This window comes from Chiloscyllium plagiosum, unplaced genomic scaffold (genome assembly GCF_037043375.1).
Source record: "Chiloscyllium plagiosum isolate Xiang-an unplaced genomic scaffold, Cpla_swu_hap1 HiC_scaffold_11, whole genome shotgun sequence".
Lineage (NCBI taxonomy): Eukaryota > Metazoa > Chordata > Chondrichthyes > Orectolobiformes > Hemiscylliidae > Chiloscyllium > Chiloscyllium plagiosum.
The window spans coordinates 58,934,461-58,951,227 of record NW_028270149.1 but is presented as its reverse complement, the minus strand read 5'-3'; the positions used below and the strand labels follow the sequence as shown (position 1 = coordinate 58,951,227).

Here is a 16,767-nt window from a genome sequence, read left to right as displayed (position 1 = left end):
TGATTGTCCAAGGCCTAGCTGCATGAAAACAGTCGATTCCAGCTCTGCTGGTTGCAAGTTGCAGATTCCGGCTTGGTTTAAACTTGGTTTCCACATTCAAGTTTTTATCCATTCTCGTTAAAAAAAATTAATATTTCTGTTGCAATCCTGGAGGTCATGGGTCGCCTGACCACAATTATTTTTGCCTGACCTGTACTGAATCAGTTCCAGTTTTGTGGTCCATTGGATCTCCATTGTCCTCAGCTTGGCAGACATTTGAAAGTAGTGGACTGGACATCCTTGGACATTATTAGCTGGATATAATCATTTTTGTCACTACGTGTTACCCTACCCCTGGTTACCCTACCCCTTTCTCCCACAGTGACAAGTGCAGCTCATGGGGTTAAACCAAGTGGGAGCTCTATGTTCTAGCTATGTCTGATGTTGACCAGTTGGAGACTGCTCGCATGAGAGTTCCAGAACAGTGATGGTGTGGGCTGGTAAAAGAATAGGTTTACAATCCTGTACATCTTGAGTGCATAGAGCAAGGTCAAAGACTCCTAACCGCTACCTGCCAACATTGTAATGTAATGCTTATAGCAGTCACCAGACATACTTTTCAAGGATGCCTGCATATGTCTTAACACACTTGACTCCAGCACTACAGATACTCTCAGGTTCCTTACTTCCATTCGAGCTTTGGTTGGATCACAAAGGAATGGAAACCCCACGATACGAGAAGAATGATTCAAGATGGATAGGGAGAGCTCACTGTGGCCATGATAGGGAATGTCTGTCCACTGTGAAGCAGAGACCCAGATGACAAAAGAGACATCATCAGCTCACACCCTCCAGATGCCCTGCTCAATGTCCTCCCATACCGTTACCACATCCTGCTGGAGGTCCCATTACAACTGCTCCAACTAGCCTACTGAGTGCCCTCCCTCACTATCACCAACTCCTCTTTAATCCAGTCAACCAGACTGAATGATTCCTCTTTTAAAGTACAAGATAAGCATATAATTCCTGTCCAAACTCTAAACTGTGCCTACTCATAAACTTTAAGTAGGAGTTTAAATGGTACTCAGCAAGTCTTTTTTGAATCAAGAGTACATTGGTTCAGAAATATGATTGCATAGTTCTGAGCCAAGTAGAAGAGATTTCTATTCCCCAATACTTAACTAGCAATTTTTAAAAAATATTAAACCATTCATTAACTAAAATGATACATTGTTGTCTCTCAGGCTCGCAGAAATGGAAAGTAAGAATTGTTCTTTCTTCAGTGGCAGCCTCTCACCTGATGAAAGCGTGTGAGTATTTGAAAATGACTTCTTTTTTGTTGCAAAGTAAATGCATGGAACAACAGAGAGGGCACGCAATAAAACACACATGCTACGTTAGCTCAATATTACTGCAGTTACTTTCTTGAGGCTTTTCCCTTGCCTGTTTTAGGCTCTATAAATACAAGGAAGCTTCAGGTCAATCCAAAACCCTGCTCTGAAAACCCTGCCCACGTTTTGACACCTAGGACAAAATCCAACACAGCAGCTGAGAAAATTCTAAAATAATCAACAGCATTCTCAATAAAGCAACCCTCAACATTCTAAAAAACGAGTCTGTTTATACGACCTCCCAATGTTAATGGATCCTTTAAAAGAATTCCAAGATCCAGACATGCATCTCTGCCATAAAAGTGTTCATTTTTGTTTAGCCATACCCTATCTAAAATGAGATTTCATTGAATTACATCCATCAGTTTTTGACATAAATTGTTTACAAACAGACTAGCAACCAAGGGTAAAAATATTGCCCTCACACACCTTCAGTGACAGATGTAAAAAAGAAGCTACATGAGGCAAAATCAATGCTAGTATTTGTAATATAACATCTATTAGATGATGATTATATTTCACCTTACACCACTTAAAGTGAGAAAAGAAGCACAAGTGTTATGGACCAGATCAGATCTCCTCAATATATTTTAAGAAGGCAGCCTAGACCCTATTTTTTTCTTATTTTAAAGGCAGATGTGAAGTGCTGTTTTCTAAATTTGATGTGACTGGTCAAACCATTCGACTTTAAGCAAAATACAATTTATTTAAACATTATAGTTAAAATACAAATAAAAGAAAGAGGAATTTAGAACAACTTAATTATTGGAAAACTTAACTGTATAATAGATACAGTACTTATCACTAATTAACTGTTCCAATATAGTAACATCTCATAAACATACCCTTTGGCAAAAAGGCAAATTTACCCACAGACTCTCACATGCAGTTCTCCAATCCAGCAAAAAAACATCAAGAGAAAGTTCAGTGGAAGTAGCAGCTAGGAGGCATTCACTAAAGTTTCCAACTCTTGAGACCCCAAAGACTTTGCTTCAAATTAAACCTAAAAACTAAAAAATACTAGAAAGCCGAGTCTGTGGGAGCTGGCCACACCCATTCAAGCTGCTTCCATTGTCCCAACTTTTAAAAAAAACTGCAAGGTCTCACAAATTGTTTACATTCGTAGAGACTGCTTGGAACCTCTGCCTTACAATCTCTCTTCAAAAAATAGGACAAAATAACCTCTTAAAGTTACAGCATCATCACACTATTAACAAACACTTTAAAAGAAAGACTTGTATTTAGATAGCACCTTTGATATCTTCAGGAGCTCCTGAAGCATTTCAGTTATTGAAGTAACTTTTGAAATGTAGTCATTGTTTAATGCTTGAGACATAAGAACTAGGAGCAGGAATAAGCCATCCGGCCCTTCAAGACACAGCAATAACTTGTATGCAATGAAGTCCTACAACAACAATATGATAATAACATATTCACAGGCAGCGAAGGATAGATATTGATCTGGACACATATAGAGAATTATTCCGAGTGAAATTTCAGATATACAGATACCATGTGTTGGCCCAAATACAACACCAAGTTGCACAGGTGTAAAATCTGCAAAGATAGATGAGTATGAAAATTACGATTGTGATTAAAGTAATAGATTGTAATTCAATTGGAGAAGGCTGCAGGGTTGGCTCAAGGTTAAACTCCAGAGGTGCCCTACTCCAGCTGATAAACGAACAATAAGTCATAGAAAACCAGAAAGGAATGTAATTTCATCCTAGTATACTGATCTCAGTGGGACAGTGATGAGGTAAATACTCTTGGCCTCAGCAATACCAAATGATGCATTGAAAACAAATTGATCAGCATTCTTTTTCTGGATAAAAATCAGTGAATCCTGCTCATAATGTACATGAATGTATGTCAGACAAGAGGTACAGGATACTTTCTCACTGACACCTGCGCACACCTTTAACGAAGTATCACTTGAAGGAGACAGTGTTATTGCATCTTAACATGCACCCTAATCTTAAGGAAAGAGATATGCAAGATGCAAAATTTTGAAGAAAAAGCTGCCAGAAAATAAGTACTCCAATTAAGCAAAGATCTATATTAACATATAGCTTATGGATGAGTTCAAATTGCATTTGTTGATGTACATTACTTTGCTATATGGATAAATAAAATACCAACTGGACTAAATGGCATTGGGCTGCTGCAGATGTAATTAACCTCTGGACTAGTTACGGCTAACAGTTTATTTGCCAAAAAAGAGGCTTGAACCAGTTGTACGCAGACTACAGCTTTTGAAATCAATAAAATATATTTGGGTTCTCAGTCACACACAAACGCATGTTCAGAGTAGGGCAACAAGAAATTGGAAGTGCTTAAGTCTGTTCTCTGCCTTTACATCAAGAACACATCAGTTATTGCAGCTATTCCACAACAGTATCAGTCCTGAACATGGACAGAAAATACATGCTGCATCGTTAATTTGTAACTCTTTCAGAGAGCATCATTTTTATTTAGCTCTGTTGCCAGACCAAGTTTATTTTTGATATTCTAGTCCAATATCTCCAAGTATTTTTGTGTTGCCCTCAAGCATAGAGTCAAGTTGAGGACACGTCAGTCCTTTTCTTTAATCATTCACAGAATGTGGGTATCATGGGTTAGGCCTGCATTTATTGCCCATTCCTAATTGCTCAGAGGGCAGTTAAGAGTGAACAACATTTGGGTGGCACGGTGGCTCAGTGGTTAGCACTGCTGCCTCATAGCACCAGGGACCTGGGTTCAATTCCCACCTGCCTGTGTGGAGTTTGCACATTCTCCCCATGTCTGTGTGGGTTTCCTCCGGGTGCTCGGGTTTCCTCCCACAATCCAAAGATGTGCAGGTCAGGTGAATTGGCCATGCTAACACCACAGTGTTAGGTGTGTTAGTCAGGGGTAAATATAGGATAGGGGAATGGGTCTGGGTGGATTTCTCTTCAGAGGGGCGGTGTGGACTTGTTCGGTCAAAGGGCCTGTTTCCACACTGTAGAGAATCTAATCTAAACATTGCTATGGGTCTGGAGTCACATGTTGGCCAGACCAGGTAAGGACAGCAGATTTCCTTCCCTAACAAGCATTAACAAACCAGATGGACTTTTCCAACAATTGATTCATGGTCATCATTGGACACATAATTCCAACTTTTTTAAATTGAATTCAAATTCCATCATCTGTCATGGTAGGATTTGCACCAGAACATTACCTGGGTCTCTGGATTAACAGGATGAAGGGCTTTTGCCCGAAACATCAATTCTCCTGCTTCTCGGATGCTGCCTGACCTGCTGTGCTTTTCCAGCACCACACTCTCGTCTCTGAATTAACAGTCCAGCAATAATACTATTTGGCCATCTCCTCCCTGAACTTTAATCCTTGTCAGCCATTTCCAGCTCCCTACCATTGCAAGCTACCTGACATTAACCCATGCACTCATACATTAAGATGCATCCAAAATAACCCTAAACAAATTTATCAGAGTATTAGTTTCAGAGTATTATAAATGAAAATAAACACAATTGATTAGTTCCCATGAGGTAGGTCTGTACTGAGTTAAAGACAATAATGTCATGTGATTGAAAAATTCACAGCAGGCTCTTTATGTACATGCAGAGATGATGAGCAGTTGGTGATTCAATATTTCAGCCCAGGAACAGATCGAGACTCTCTTCAAAATCCAACCCACAATCCAAACCAGCTCTTGAGCGCACTGGACACCGAAGAGAAGACCGAACTGGAGGCCATTATTGGACATCTTGAGCATGAGAATCGGTATGAAAAACCCATCATATTCTTGGTAATGGTAGACGGCCAAGGGACCATTGATACTCCAATAACAAGAACATAATATCCCAGTGCAGTCTTCGTGTTGTCAAGTCTAAATTTCCAGTTGTGCTATTAAAGTAAGTTCCATAGCAGGACAGCAAATATGTTGTACATGCTGTGTTGCCAACTATGGCCACTTTGTGGTTGGGGTCAGCATCCTTTTTCCTTAACCGTGTCAAAGGTCTTACGTGGTTTACAGTAGTAGGGGAGTAGAGTAGTAGTGAGTTTTAATAAGAAGAGCCTCTTGCCTTAAACAAGATGCAATTTATTCTATGATAGCATCAGGTACAAGTTACATTGGTAAGATAAATATTGTTATTTAGACCCTTGGTGGACCCAGGATAACAGGATTGTCCTCTTCGAGATCCTAAGATGTTTTGTCTTTCTCCGCCCAAGTCTTATGATATCATCAGACTGGGTTGAGCTTACTGCAGTCTCAAATATTAGCCCTTTCAGAACCATTACATTGTACAACAAATGGTACAGTGGATTAGACACTATCTGGTCATTTTTGGAACCTGGGCCTTAGTCTGACCCAAACTATTTAAATAAAAATCTTATTTTTATTTTCCACTGCAAAGATTCTAATGGAAATGAGTTTTGAACAGACTGAACCCACTTATGAGTGGGTGCAGGCTTGAAACACAAAATTAACCATGATCTCATCCACGTTGCTTAAATTCAGTCTTATTCACAGGCCAGAAGATGAAATATCCACATCATAGCTGAACATGACAGGAATCCTTAAGGCAGCTTTATCATGAACTTGTGCCCTCAATTTTAAGATTCTTAGGAAACATAGTGAAATTAATTTCTTCCTTGGTATGCAGCCCTCTAACCTTGGCAACCAAAATATTTCCTCCTCTAACAATTAGAGAAACATAAATGTTTGTCAGTGGTATTCTCTATCTGAGAGAAGATGCTGCATTGGTCAAAGGACCAAGTACTTCTTGCAATCAGCCCACAGCTAGCAGCCTGTAAGATTAGTGAATTGTGACTATGTAAACTCTGGTGCCTTGTTTCATTCCCCATCCATCACGGAACAATAGAACTAGAGGATTCAAAGAAACATCAAATGCAAAGTTTGTTGTCATTACATTTTTTAAAAATAATTTCTCCAAGGATCTTGCAGGAAGAGTACAGACGATTGAAATGGCAACATGAAGAGGCAGCAATATCTTCGTCTGGAAAAGAGGAATCCCCAAGCTCGCCTCTCAGCCCCAGAGACACAGAGCTTCTTGCTGAGGCGCGATTGCTCCGACAGCACAAGACTCGGCTGGAGACCAGGATGCAGATCTTGGAAGACCATAACAAACAGCTTGAATCACAACTCAAGAGACTCCGGGAGTTATTACTACAGGTGAGAGAATACCAAGTTGAAATAGGTGGGAAATGTCATGGTGATTGTCCACCAATACAACTAGAGGGTCAGATCCATTATTCCAATGGACATTTTTCAACAAATTAATTGTCTTGTAAACATTGTGACTGCTTTGAAAGACATTCAGATATGCGCAGCACCAAACAATTGTTTAATTAACAGACAATTTCTCAGCATCTGAAACTCTATGACTATCTAATTCTCTGACATTTGTCCTTTAGAATTTCTCAGTATATAGCAATATGACCTTAATCCTCAGTGAGAGCATTGAACTCTTTGTCTGGCTGATTTTGGCTTCTAGAGAAATGAGGACTACAGATGCTGGAGATCAGACTCAAAAGGTGTGTTGCTGGAAAAGCACAGCTGATCAAGCAGCGAACAAGGAGGAGGAGAGTTGACGTTTTGAGCATAAGCCCTTCATCAGGAATGAAGACACTCCTGCTCCTCGGATGCAGCCTGACTGGCTGTGCGTTTCCAGCACCACACTTTTTGATTTAGGCTTCATTTGGATTTGTGAAGGTGTTTCTGGCACATTTTCAGGACAGTTTGAATGTACAATTCAAAATTGCCTGTAGTTTGCAGAAAATAAAGCAAGAAATTGTAAACTTCATTGTTTTATCAACCAGTTATTCACAGTGACTGAATAAACCTTTCCAAATTCATTCAGATTGATTTAGTTCATAGACTCCCGGGGCAGGATTTTCGGGATGAAAGATAAACAAGCAGGAAAACAAAATGGGTGCAATTTTCTTCTCCCTGGAGTTGAGGAGAAGGGGAAATAATTCAGCAGAAACAAAAATTATTGAAGAAACTCAGCAGGTCAGCTAGTATCTGTGGAGAGAAAACAGAATTAACGTTTCAAGTCCAATGACCCTTATATTTCTGATCTCCATCATCCAGAGTTTGTTCGTTACTTCTGTTTGGTAAATAATTAGGCAAGTTGACTTTGGAGAGATAGTTGCTTCTTTTTGCCACATCACCAATTAAGTGTTGGGTGTGAAGGACCACTGGGAACTTTGTAAAGTTGCCAGCAATTCGAAATATTAAATAGTCAATTAATGGCTACTTAAGTGTCTCATGTTTTTACTGCTCTGATTTCCTGCCTTCCTGACATCCAAAGAAAGTGCCTATTTTCCTGATGGGAGTAACCAGGGCAACCCTCCATTTGCTCAATCTGTGTATAATAAAAGGTCCAGTATGGTCAAGAGGAGGTATTCTGAAAGCCTTGCCTTAGCCTAGAGGACACTTGTCTCCCTAAATCCCCACCAAGTAAGGAGCAGAAGGAGAAAACAGAGCTTCTCACTGTTGGATTCCCTGAAGGGTAGACTATGCCTTTGAGACCCAAGAGCTTCTGGCCTCAGATTGGTCAGCTCTCAATCATCTGATTCATGCACAAAACATTCTCAGCAGTGGAGATGGCACGTCTGTTGACACCTAAGACACCCATCCCTACAATTACCCTCAAACAGGGCAACTCACAGGCACTGAGTTCACAAATTATAATTAATATAGTGTAAATAGTTATTATTGCAACTCATTTCACAGTGAAGAATTTGAGATTATCAACTCCTTTTGGACTGCCCTCTTATGTCTCTGGCAGCTGAAAACTATCGCTGTGACTAAAAGAGGCATCTCATGGTAATTAGTGCCATTTGGAAATTGTTTTCCTTGGTCACTGCTTGCTACTCACATTCAAACATGAAAACAAGTTTCTGTTAGAGGATGAAGGCAAACAGTGGCAATTTCATTATTTAATATAAATTGTAGCTTCATTAGTGTAACATTTAAAAGGAGACTGCTTCTATTCCCAATATCTAAATTGTATAACTTGAAAAGTCCATGTGATTGAACCAAGACATTTATGGTTTTCCTAATACTTACTCCACCATTTAGAACCAATTACACAATGATTCTGTCTCCTTGATCAATTATCTCCTTCCTAATTTATATCAGAGAATCAACTTTAATGTTTAGTGTTCTCCTCAGCAAGAGTGTGAGAGAATGCAATATTATTCTACTTTAGCCATGCTACATGTTCACATCAAACTCTCCCAGGCAAAGGACACTGTGTGTTGGTGCACAGTGAAACTGGAGACATCCTAAAGTTACCTTTGTGCTTATCTATCTAAAGAAAGCAGTTGCATGGCCAGTTTAGCTCTTGCGGTATGAGTCAAGAGGTGTAATTCAAGAGCAAGGCATTGGAGAGTGGGGTAAGTAGGGACACTAATAACAATCCTTAACTTCAATGCATTACACCAGTTCCATCAATTAGGTGAAAAATTGCAGGGGAAAAAGCAGGAAACTGCCTCAAAATCCTGAGTGTGTGTTGTAATTAAGGTGGAGTCAAATTTCAAAACTATGAACCATTCAAGAATTGCAGATAAAGCAAATGAATGTGTTTACTCAGCTCTGATACTTAATGGTGACTGAGACATCAGATAACTTACCAAGCAGTCACAGGAGCACATAATTAGTTCTACTTCTAATGAGAGGTCATCAGCTTAAAATGTAACTCACTTTCAATATCCACGGATGCTATCAGACCTGTTGAATTTTTCATGCATTTTCTGTTTTCATATCAGATGGCCACCAGCAATAGAGAACTCACTGTGTATTTTTGGAATGTTTTGTGTAATTAATATCTTCTCAGGGGTATGCTGAGAACACAACCTATGCCTGGCAATAGCAGGAAGGCAGATATATGATGCTATCAATGATGTTTCATTGTGCACCAATTCCCTTGCATTATTTTCTCTAGGCAGGTTTTTCAATCATTGAACCAAGCATGACAGTCAGACAAAATTAATTTCCCATAATCCTGGTGACTAGGCACAGGATAACTTGTTCATTTGTGCAGTTGAGGAGTCTGCTACCAACTTCTAGCTTCCATACAAACACATACATTATTCAATCTTTTGAAGTTTATCCTCTGGTTTCTCCTAAAGTCTAAAGTATAATCTTAAACCCACTTATTCATCCTACATTCACATTACTTACACTAATTAGTTCCTCCTCAAGACTCAAATGCCCCTCATTTATGCCATTCTCCTCGGGTTTGCCATAACACAATTATTAACCCTTGATTTTCCTCATCTTCCTAATATTTTCCATTATAGTTGTTTCTTGTACTAAGGGCCTTGCTCCTGAAAACATTATCATCAAATTTCGTTGCCATTCCAAAATTATGCCTTAGTGCCCTCAATGGACTATTCCGTACATAGATTAGGAGAGAGGTCATGTCCAATACTTATTTTGTTCACCTTTCTTACCAATTCATTGTCAAAACAACCTGTCAGCTGCTCTCTAAATCTAACCCATCAAGGATAGGCATCTCCCAATGGTACTGCTGAATAGCACAACTCCAGATGTGACACATCATAGATCTGCCAGCAGTGAAACCTCACTCATTATTCATCAAAGCAGCAGGACTGAGTGTTTTAAAACTTCAGTTCTATTATCATAGAGATGTGAGCCTGGAACCATGTTGGCCACTCTTATCGCTATTTCAGTTCAATCTGAACATGAATAACCAAACAGCAAAACGAAAATATTGTAGACATTAGAAATTTGAAATTAATAAAGCAAGTGCTCGGAATACTGAGCAGATCTGGTAGGATCAGTGGAGAAACAGAGAGGAAGAAAGTTTACTTCAAAGACCTTCCCAAACTGTTCAGAAACCTCTGAAGTGGGTTTCTGAGCTTGAATAGTAACACTGTTTATGTCTTTACAGATTCTGCCAGACCTGCTGAGTATTTCTAACATTTTCTGTATTTTTTAAATTGCTAAGCAGATGGGTCCAGCAGTAATATGTTAGCACAAGCCTGAGATGTATCATTTAGACCAGGTTATGGAGTATTAAGAGGCAGTTTGCTAACATTATTCTTGTTGCAGGTTTTACAACTACTTTTTTGAATCCTCAGCCCATTGCACAGGAAGCCACCAAGATTTGAAACAAAAGCTTAGAAGATGAAAAGTAGTGTTTGGGTATCATTCCTAGACTTTGTTTTCTCTTTGTTGTTGATTTAACTCATGATCACTTCTACTGTCTCTCCCATCATGGAGTTAAAAAGTTATATCAACGGAATGAGCATTTAAAAGACCTTAATAATTAGTGTCCTGTGGTAAATTAAGACACCAGGACTTGTACAGGATATTCCAATTGTACAATTCTGTATGTGTCGCTGTATTGTTTGCTGCCCTCTAGTGGAACTTTGATTTGCTGCATTTTAATACAATGCAAGTGATTCCCTCTACTTTCTCCCACCCATGTCTGATCCCACAGTTCTATATGAATCTCTCCAATTTGGTTTCCATCCTTACCACAGCATCCAAATAATCCGAACTAAAGTCAGAAATAACATCCTCTGTGCCCTGTAGTGCACTATCCAAGCTCAATCTTTATCACCTTTTTCACAGTCATCCATGTTGTTCCACCTCAATATTTTGCCTCTGTTATCCAGTTCATAGGAATATTTTTGCTTGGTTACACACTTACTTATCTGACTAGAAATAAATAACCTCCTAAAATAGATTGTTTTCCTCCCTCTGGTACCACTACCTTCAAATTCATGATAGCCATTATGTGGAGGTGTGTGTTGGACTGGGGTGGCCAAAGTTAAAAGTCACACAGCCACAGGTTATAGTCTAACAGGCTTATATGGAAGTACTCCTTTGTCAGGTAGTAACCTGAAGAAGCAGCAGTGCTCCAAAAGCTTGTACTTCCAAATAAACCTGTTGGATAACAACCTGGTGTTGTGTGATGTTTAACTTCAAATTCATGGTTCTAGGTTCTACCCTTGGTACTCTCCAGTTCCTTGATGTGCTGATCCTAATAACACAATCCATGGATGTTGATAACATCCAGCTGTATCAATCCATTACTTTTCCCAGTAATTAACTTTGAATCAACCATCATTGTCTAGTTAAACACTGGGAAAACTGAAGGCATTATCTTTGGCTCTCACCATAAATTCCAAACCCTAATCTCCCTGTTCCATTTTAGTCTCTGGTCACTTTATCAGGCTTAACCTTTTTTTATAATGCATTCCTGGGACATGGGCATTGCTAGCTGGCAACCATTTATTACCTGTCCCTATCTGCCTTTAAGCTGAGTGACTTGCTAGGCCATTTCAGAAGTCAGAGTCAAAAAGTGTGGTGCTAGAAAAGCACAGCCAATCAGGTAGTATCCGAGGAGCAGGAGAATTGACGTTTCGATCATAAGCTCTTCATCAAGAATGAGTTAGGCTTGAAAATCGATTCGTCTGCTCTTCGGATGCTGCCTGACTGGTTGTGCTTTTCCCGCACCACAGTCTTTGACTCATCTTCAACATCTGCAGTGCTCACTTTCTCCCATTTCAGAAAGCAGTTGAGAGAATTTTCTTTTATTGAATTAAAATTTCACCATCTGCTGTGGCAGAATTTGAACCAGGTTTGCAGAACATTAGCTGAGTTTCTGGATTCAATAGTCTGCTAATAATCACCAGTGCCACTACCTTGCCTTCCCCAACGTCTGATCATATCCTGGGCATCGTAGTTTGAGCCTAAGTTACAATTTCATAGCCTGATCTCTTCTAATGCCATAATGTTTTCTGCTTCCATACAACCTTTTGCTTTTGAAATCTTCACTCCCAGAATCAATTATTGCAGTGGTCTCCTACCCAACTTCAGCATAAGCTCAGACTGCTAGGAGATGAAGGATAGCATACTGACGCCTAGTCTAAATTCACTAAAAAGCTTTTATCTTCAGAGACACACAATAAAATATTCCTTGTTTTAGCTGCTCCTACATACTTGATCACAAGGCTTTCCCAATTATTGCCCACCACCTGACTACAAACAACATCCATTTCACAATCTCATCTTTTGAAGTTTAACATATTTTTCTAATCAACCTAACCTCTGGAGCAGGTGGGACTTGTATCCAGGTCTCTTGGTTCAGGGTTAGGGACACTACCGCGGCACCAAAATAGGCCCCCTTTAACAACCTTGTATCTTCCACTTTGTATAGACTTCAACTGTTCCAAAATACTGCTGTCTATATCTTATCCTGAAGCAAGTCCCACTCACCTGTCACCCCATAACATTAGACAGCTTCCACAACTTATAACACATTGAATACATGTTAATATGGTTAGATTATTTTCTTAGTAAAAATTGACTAATATCATGAGTAAAATAATTAATGTAATTTCATAGCAACATATTAGGCATTTGTACATTAATATTCAGTCAATTATTTCAGGGCTTATGTATAATAATTGTTTATATGGTGACATATTGTAGCTCAGCGACTCTGGCTTGGAGTGACAACATGAACTTAGGTTTTTGCACATTGTAATCTGCAGCTATGGTAATGATGGTAGAATCTATAACTTTCTTTCTATCACACAGCTGGCCAGGAATTTCTCCCACTCTCACCACCTGCCTTTAGCATGTGTTGGAAGGATTGGCAGCTTCGTACTCAACTTGTTGAGCCAGGTTACAAACACACCCTGATCAGAGTGTTCTGGGTTGGGACTTGAAACTGGAGCTTCTTGCACAGAGGCAGGGACGCTAGCCACAATGTCACAACACTTAACTGCTTGTATACCGAGTCTACTTTTTCAATTCATAATAATGTTCTAGTATTCAGTTCGGCAACTTTGATGTTAGTTGGGTCTGGCAGGGTGCTGGTAGTTCTGAGTCAACTCAGAACCCATTTGTAGATGGACTTCTCTTTAAACTATATCTTTTCATTTTCTATTACTCTTATATCATCAAATGGTCCCAGATTATGGCAACAAATCAAATTGTATTTTATTTTATTTCACTGTAAAATGCACGACAATAAATCATTCATTCATTTGTTCGAATGTCATTCAATGAAGGGAGTCTGCAGACGTTCATGAATTACTTCTTGTGAGTTTTTCTTGTGAGATGCTCCCACTACCCATTTTGGTAAAAATACAACTCTCCCCTCAACACAGTCCAAGCACTAAGCCATCAGAACTTTTCTAACTGTGTTCCTCTTATCAACTCACAGCCACAGCAAGACTCTGAGAAAAACGGATCAACAGCCTCTTCTGCTTCCTCATCTTCCCATCACTCTGACAGCAACCAGCAAGAAAAACATGACAGAAGCAGCCCGGAATCTGAGAAAGCAGGTTTGTGAGGAGAGACACTATTGTGTGGGAAAGAGTGATTAGATGAGAACACCATGCTACCACATGATAGCGATGTTATTAAGAATGAAGGAATTACTTTTGCTTTTGTTATTTCATCTCTCAGCTTCCTGTTCCAAGCCCTATTCTTATTGAAAGTTCAGAATATATGAGTTCCATATTAAACCATTGTAAGGAATGTGATTCAAGCACATTAAACATTCATTCTCTGATATTTTGAACAACAATAATTTCTAATTTTACAATTCTGTTATATTAAAAAATTGGAGGCCTGTGACCAGTGGAGTGCCACAAGGATCGGTGCTGGGTCCTCTACTTTTTGTCATTTACACAAATGATTTGAATGCGAGCATAAGAGGTACAGTTAGTAAGTTTGCAGATGACACCAAAATTGGAGGGGTAGTGGACAGAAAAGAGAGTTACCTCAGATTACAACAGGATCTGGACCAGATGGGCCAGTGGGCTGAGAAGTGGTAGATGGAGTTTAATTCAGATAGATGCGAGGTGCTGCATTTTGGGAAAGCAAATCTTAGCAGGACTTATACACTTAATGATAAGGTCCAAGGGAGTGTTGCTGAACAAAGAGTGCAGGTTCATAGCTCCTTGAAAGTGGAATCACAGGTAGATAGAATAGTGAAGAAGGCGTTTGGTATACTTTCCTTTATTGGTCAGAGTATTGAGTACAGGAGTTGGAATGTCATGTTGCGGCTGTACGGGACATTGGTTAGGCCACTGTTGGAATATTGCGTGCAATTCTGGTCTCCTTCCTATCAGAAAGATGTTGTGAAACTTGAAAGGGTGCAGAAAAGTTTTACAAGGATGTTGCCAGGGTTGGACGATTTGAGCTATAGGGAGAGGCTGAACAGGCTGGGGCTGTTTTCCCTGGAGTGTCGGAAGCTGAGGGGTGACCTTAAAGAGGTTTACAAAATTATGAGGGGCATGGATAGGATAAATAGATAGTCTTTTCCCTGGGGTCGGGGAGTCCAGAACTCAAAGGCATAGGTTTAGGGTGAGAAGGGAAAGATATAAAGAGACCTAAGGGGCAACCTTTTCACGCAGAGGGTGATACATATATGAAATGAGCTGCCAGGGGAAGTGGTAGAGGCTGGTACAATTGCAACATTTAAGAGGCATTTGGATGGGTATATAAATAGGAAGGGTTTGGAGGGATATGGGCTGGGTGCTGGCAGGTGGGACTAGATTGGGTTGAGATATCTGGTCAGCATGGATAAGTTGGACCGAAGAGTCTGTTTCCATGCTGTACATCTCTATGACTCTATGACTCTATAAAAGACATAAATGGAAAAATAACAAGTAAAGCATCATTTAGGGGAGATGATGGTATTGTAGCAATGTTGCTGTATGAGCAATCCAGGTGACCCCAAGTTAATACCCTGGAGACAGGAGTTCAAACTCCAATACAGTAGCTGGTGGTGTTTAAATTCAATTTACAGATTTGAAATAAAAAGATCTCAGTCATCATGATCATGGCAGTTATTAACAACTGTTGTACTGGTTTACTTATGTCCTTTAGGGTACGATCTTATGTCTTTAAGGAAAGGACCATCCTGATCTAGTCTGGCTTCTGTGTGACTCCAGACCAACAACATTGTTATTGATTCATAACTGTCTTCTGAAATAAACGAGCAAACCATTCAGTTCAAGGGCAATTAAGGATAAGCAATAAATCTTAGTTTTACCAGCAACATCCACATTGTGTGGAAACAGATTTTTAAAATTCGAATTAAGTGAAAATGTTTTGTTTGAATATCATAGGAACAGGAGTAACGTTCAACTCCTTGATCTCACTAAGATCATGACTGATTCATATTTCAACTCTGTTTTATCCTCTTTCTCTCTCTATCCTTTGATATCCTTGCCAAGAAAAAAAAATCTATTAATTTCAAGTCTGAACACTTTTGTTTGATCCAGAAGCAATGTTTAGGAGCAAGAATTCCTGATATCCCCTTTCTTTTGTGCTGACTAATTGCATTTCTGAACTCAAAATATGTAAGACTATGTCTCCCTATTCCGAGTCTTTCCCATCAGAGAAAATAGTCTATCTTGGCCTACCTGATCAAACCCCTTTAGCATTTTAAAGACTTCAACTAGATCACCCCTCAGCCTTATAAATTCAAGGGTATACTGACTAGGTTTGTGTAACCTACCCTTATTATTTGATCCCTTTAAGTTGTGATATCATTCTGGTGTATCTGGGCTGTTCCTCCACCAAGGCCAATATATCTTCCCTGAGGTTTAATGTCCAGAACATAACTGAGTGTTTCAAATGGAACCTAATCAAAGTTCTGTACAACTTAAACATCAATCTTTGTTCTGCAATTCCTTCAAGATAAGAGCCAACATTTTTTATGCTATTTTGGCTGTTTTTTGTGCACCTGGATACCCAAAAGTCCTATGCTTCTCCATCCCTTGCAGCCCTTGTAGTGCCTCACCATTGAGAAGATATTCTATTTTTCCCTTCTCAGATCCAAGATGGATAATCTCACAGTTCCCCATACTGAATTCCACATGTTACACTTCTGCCAGCTCACTAAATCTGATTGTGGTCCTTTTTAAGTTCCTGTTCCTGCCTACATTAATAATGCTAGAAATGCAGCTCCTTTTAAGCTCCAGAATTAATTATGAGTAGATGATGTTCAATGGACTTTACTTTTCAGACCTAGGCTTTTGAGGGATATCATTATACGATTGTAAAGTCCTGTCTCTGAACCAGAAATCCTGAGTTCAAAGTCCTGGCTATTCCAGAGGTAATAACATCCCTGAACAGGTTGATTAGAAAATATAAAAGAGCTGGATTTTTTGTCAGTGGTGAGATTAATGTCTAGAGGAGGAGAGGATCCAAAGGGAAAATTGGAGGCTGGTGCTTGTGTACACTATAGATTTATAATAAATCCTTTAGAAATGTCTTAAAGATTTTTGCTGCCTAATTCAGCATATGGATACCAGTCCATTAAACATAGCAGCAGAAAATTAGCCTCAATCTCTTCAAGTGGAAAGACAAGAAAAGTGGAGGTTAAAC

At 39.4% G+C, this 16,767-nt stretch overlaps 1 protein-coding gene across 10 annotated transcripts in view; it reads left to right on the top strand.

Annotated features, from left to right (window-relative positions):
- drp2 (dystrophin related protein 2) overlaps positions 1-16,767 on the top strand; it is a 518,740-nt gene that overhangs the window by 490,289 nt on the left and 11,684 nt on the right. For 9 of the 10 annotated variants that reach the window (XM_087992120.1, XM_087992121.1, XM_087992125.1 and 6 more), the window contains 4 exons: positions 1,224-1,289; positions 4,974-5,132; positions 6,309-6,546; positions 13,589-13,709. In XM_087992120.1, coding sequence (XP_087848246.1) covers positions 1,224-1,289; positions 4,974-5,132; positions 6,309-6,546; positions 13,589-13,709 — 584 coding nt within the window. The remainder of the gene's footprint in view (positions 1-1,223; positions 1,290-4,973; positions 5,133-6,308; positions 6,547-13,588; positions 13,710-16,767) is intronic. The other variant, XM_043704536.2, reaches the window with a different exon arrangement.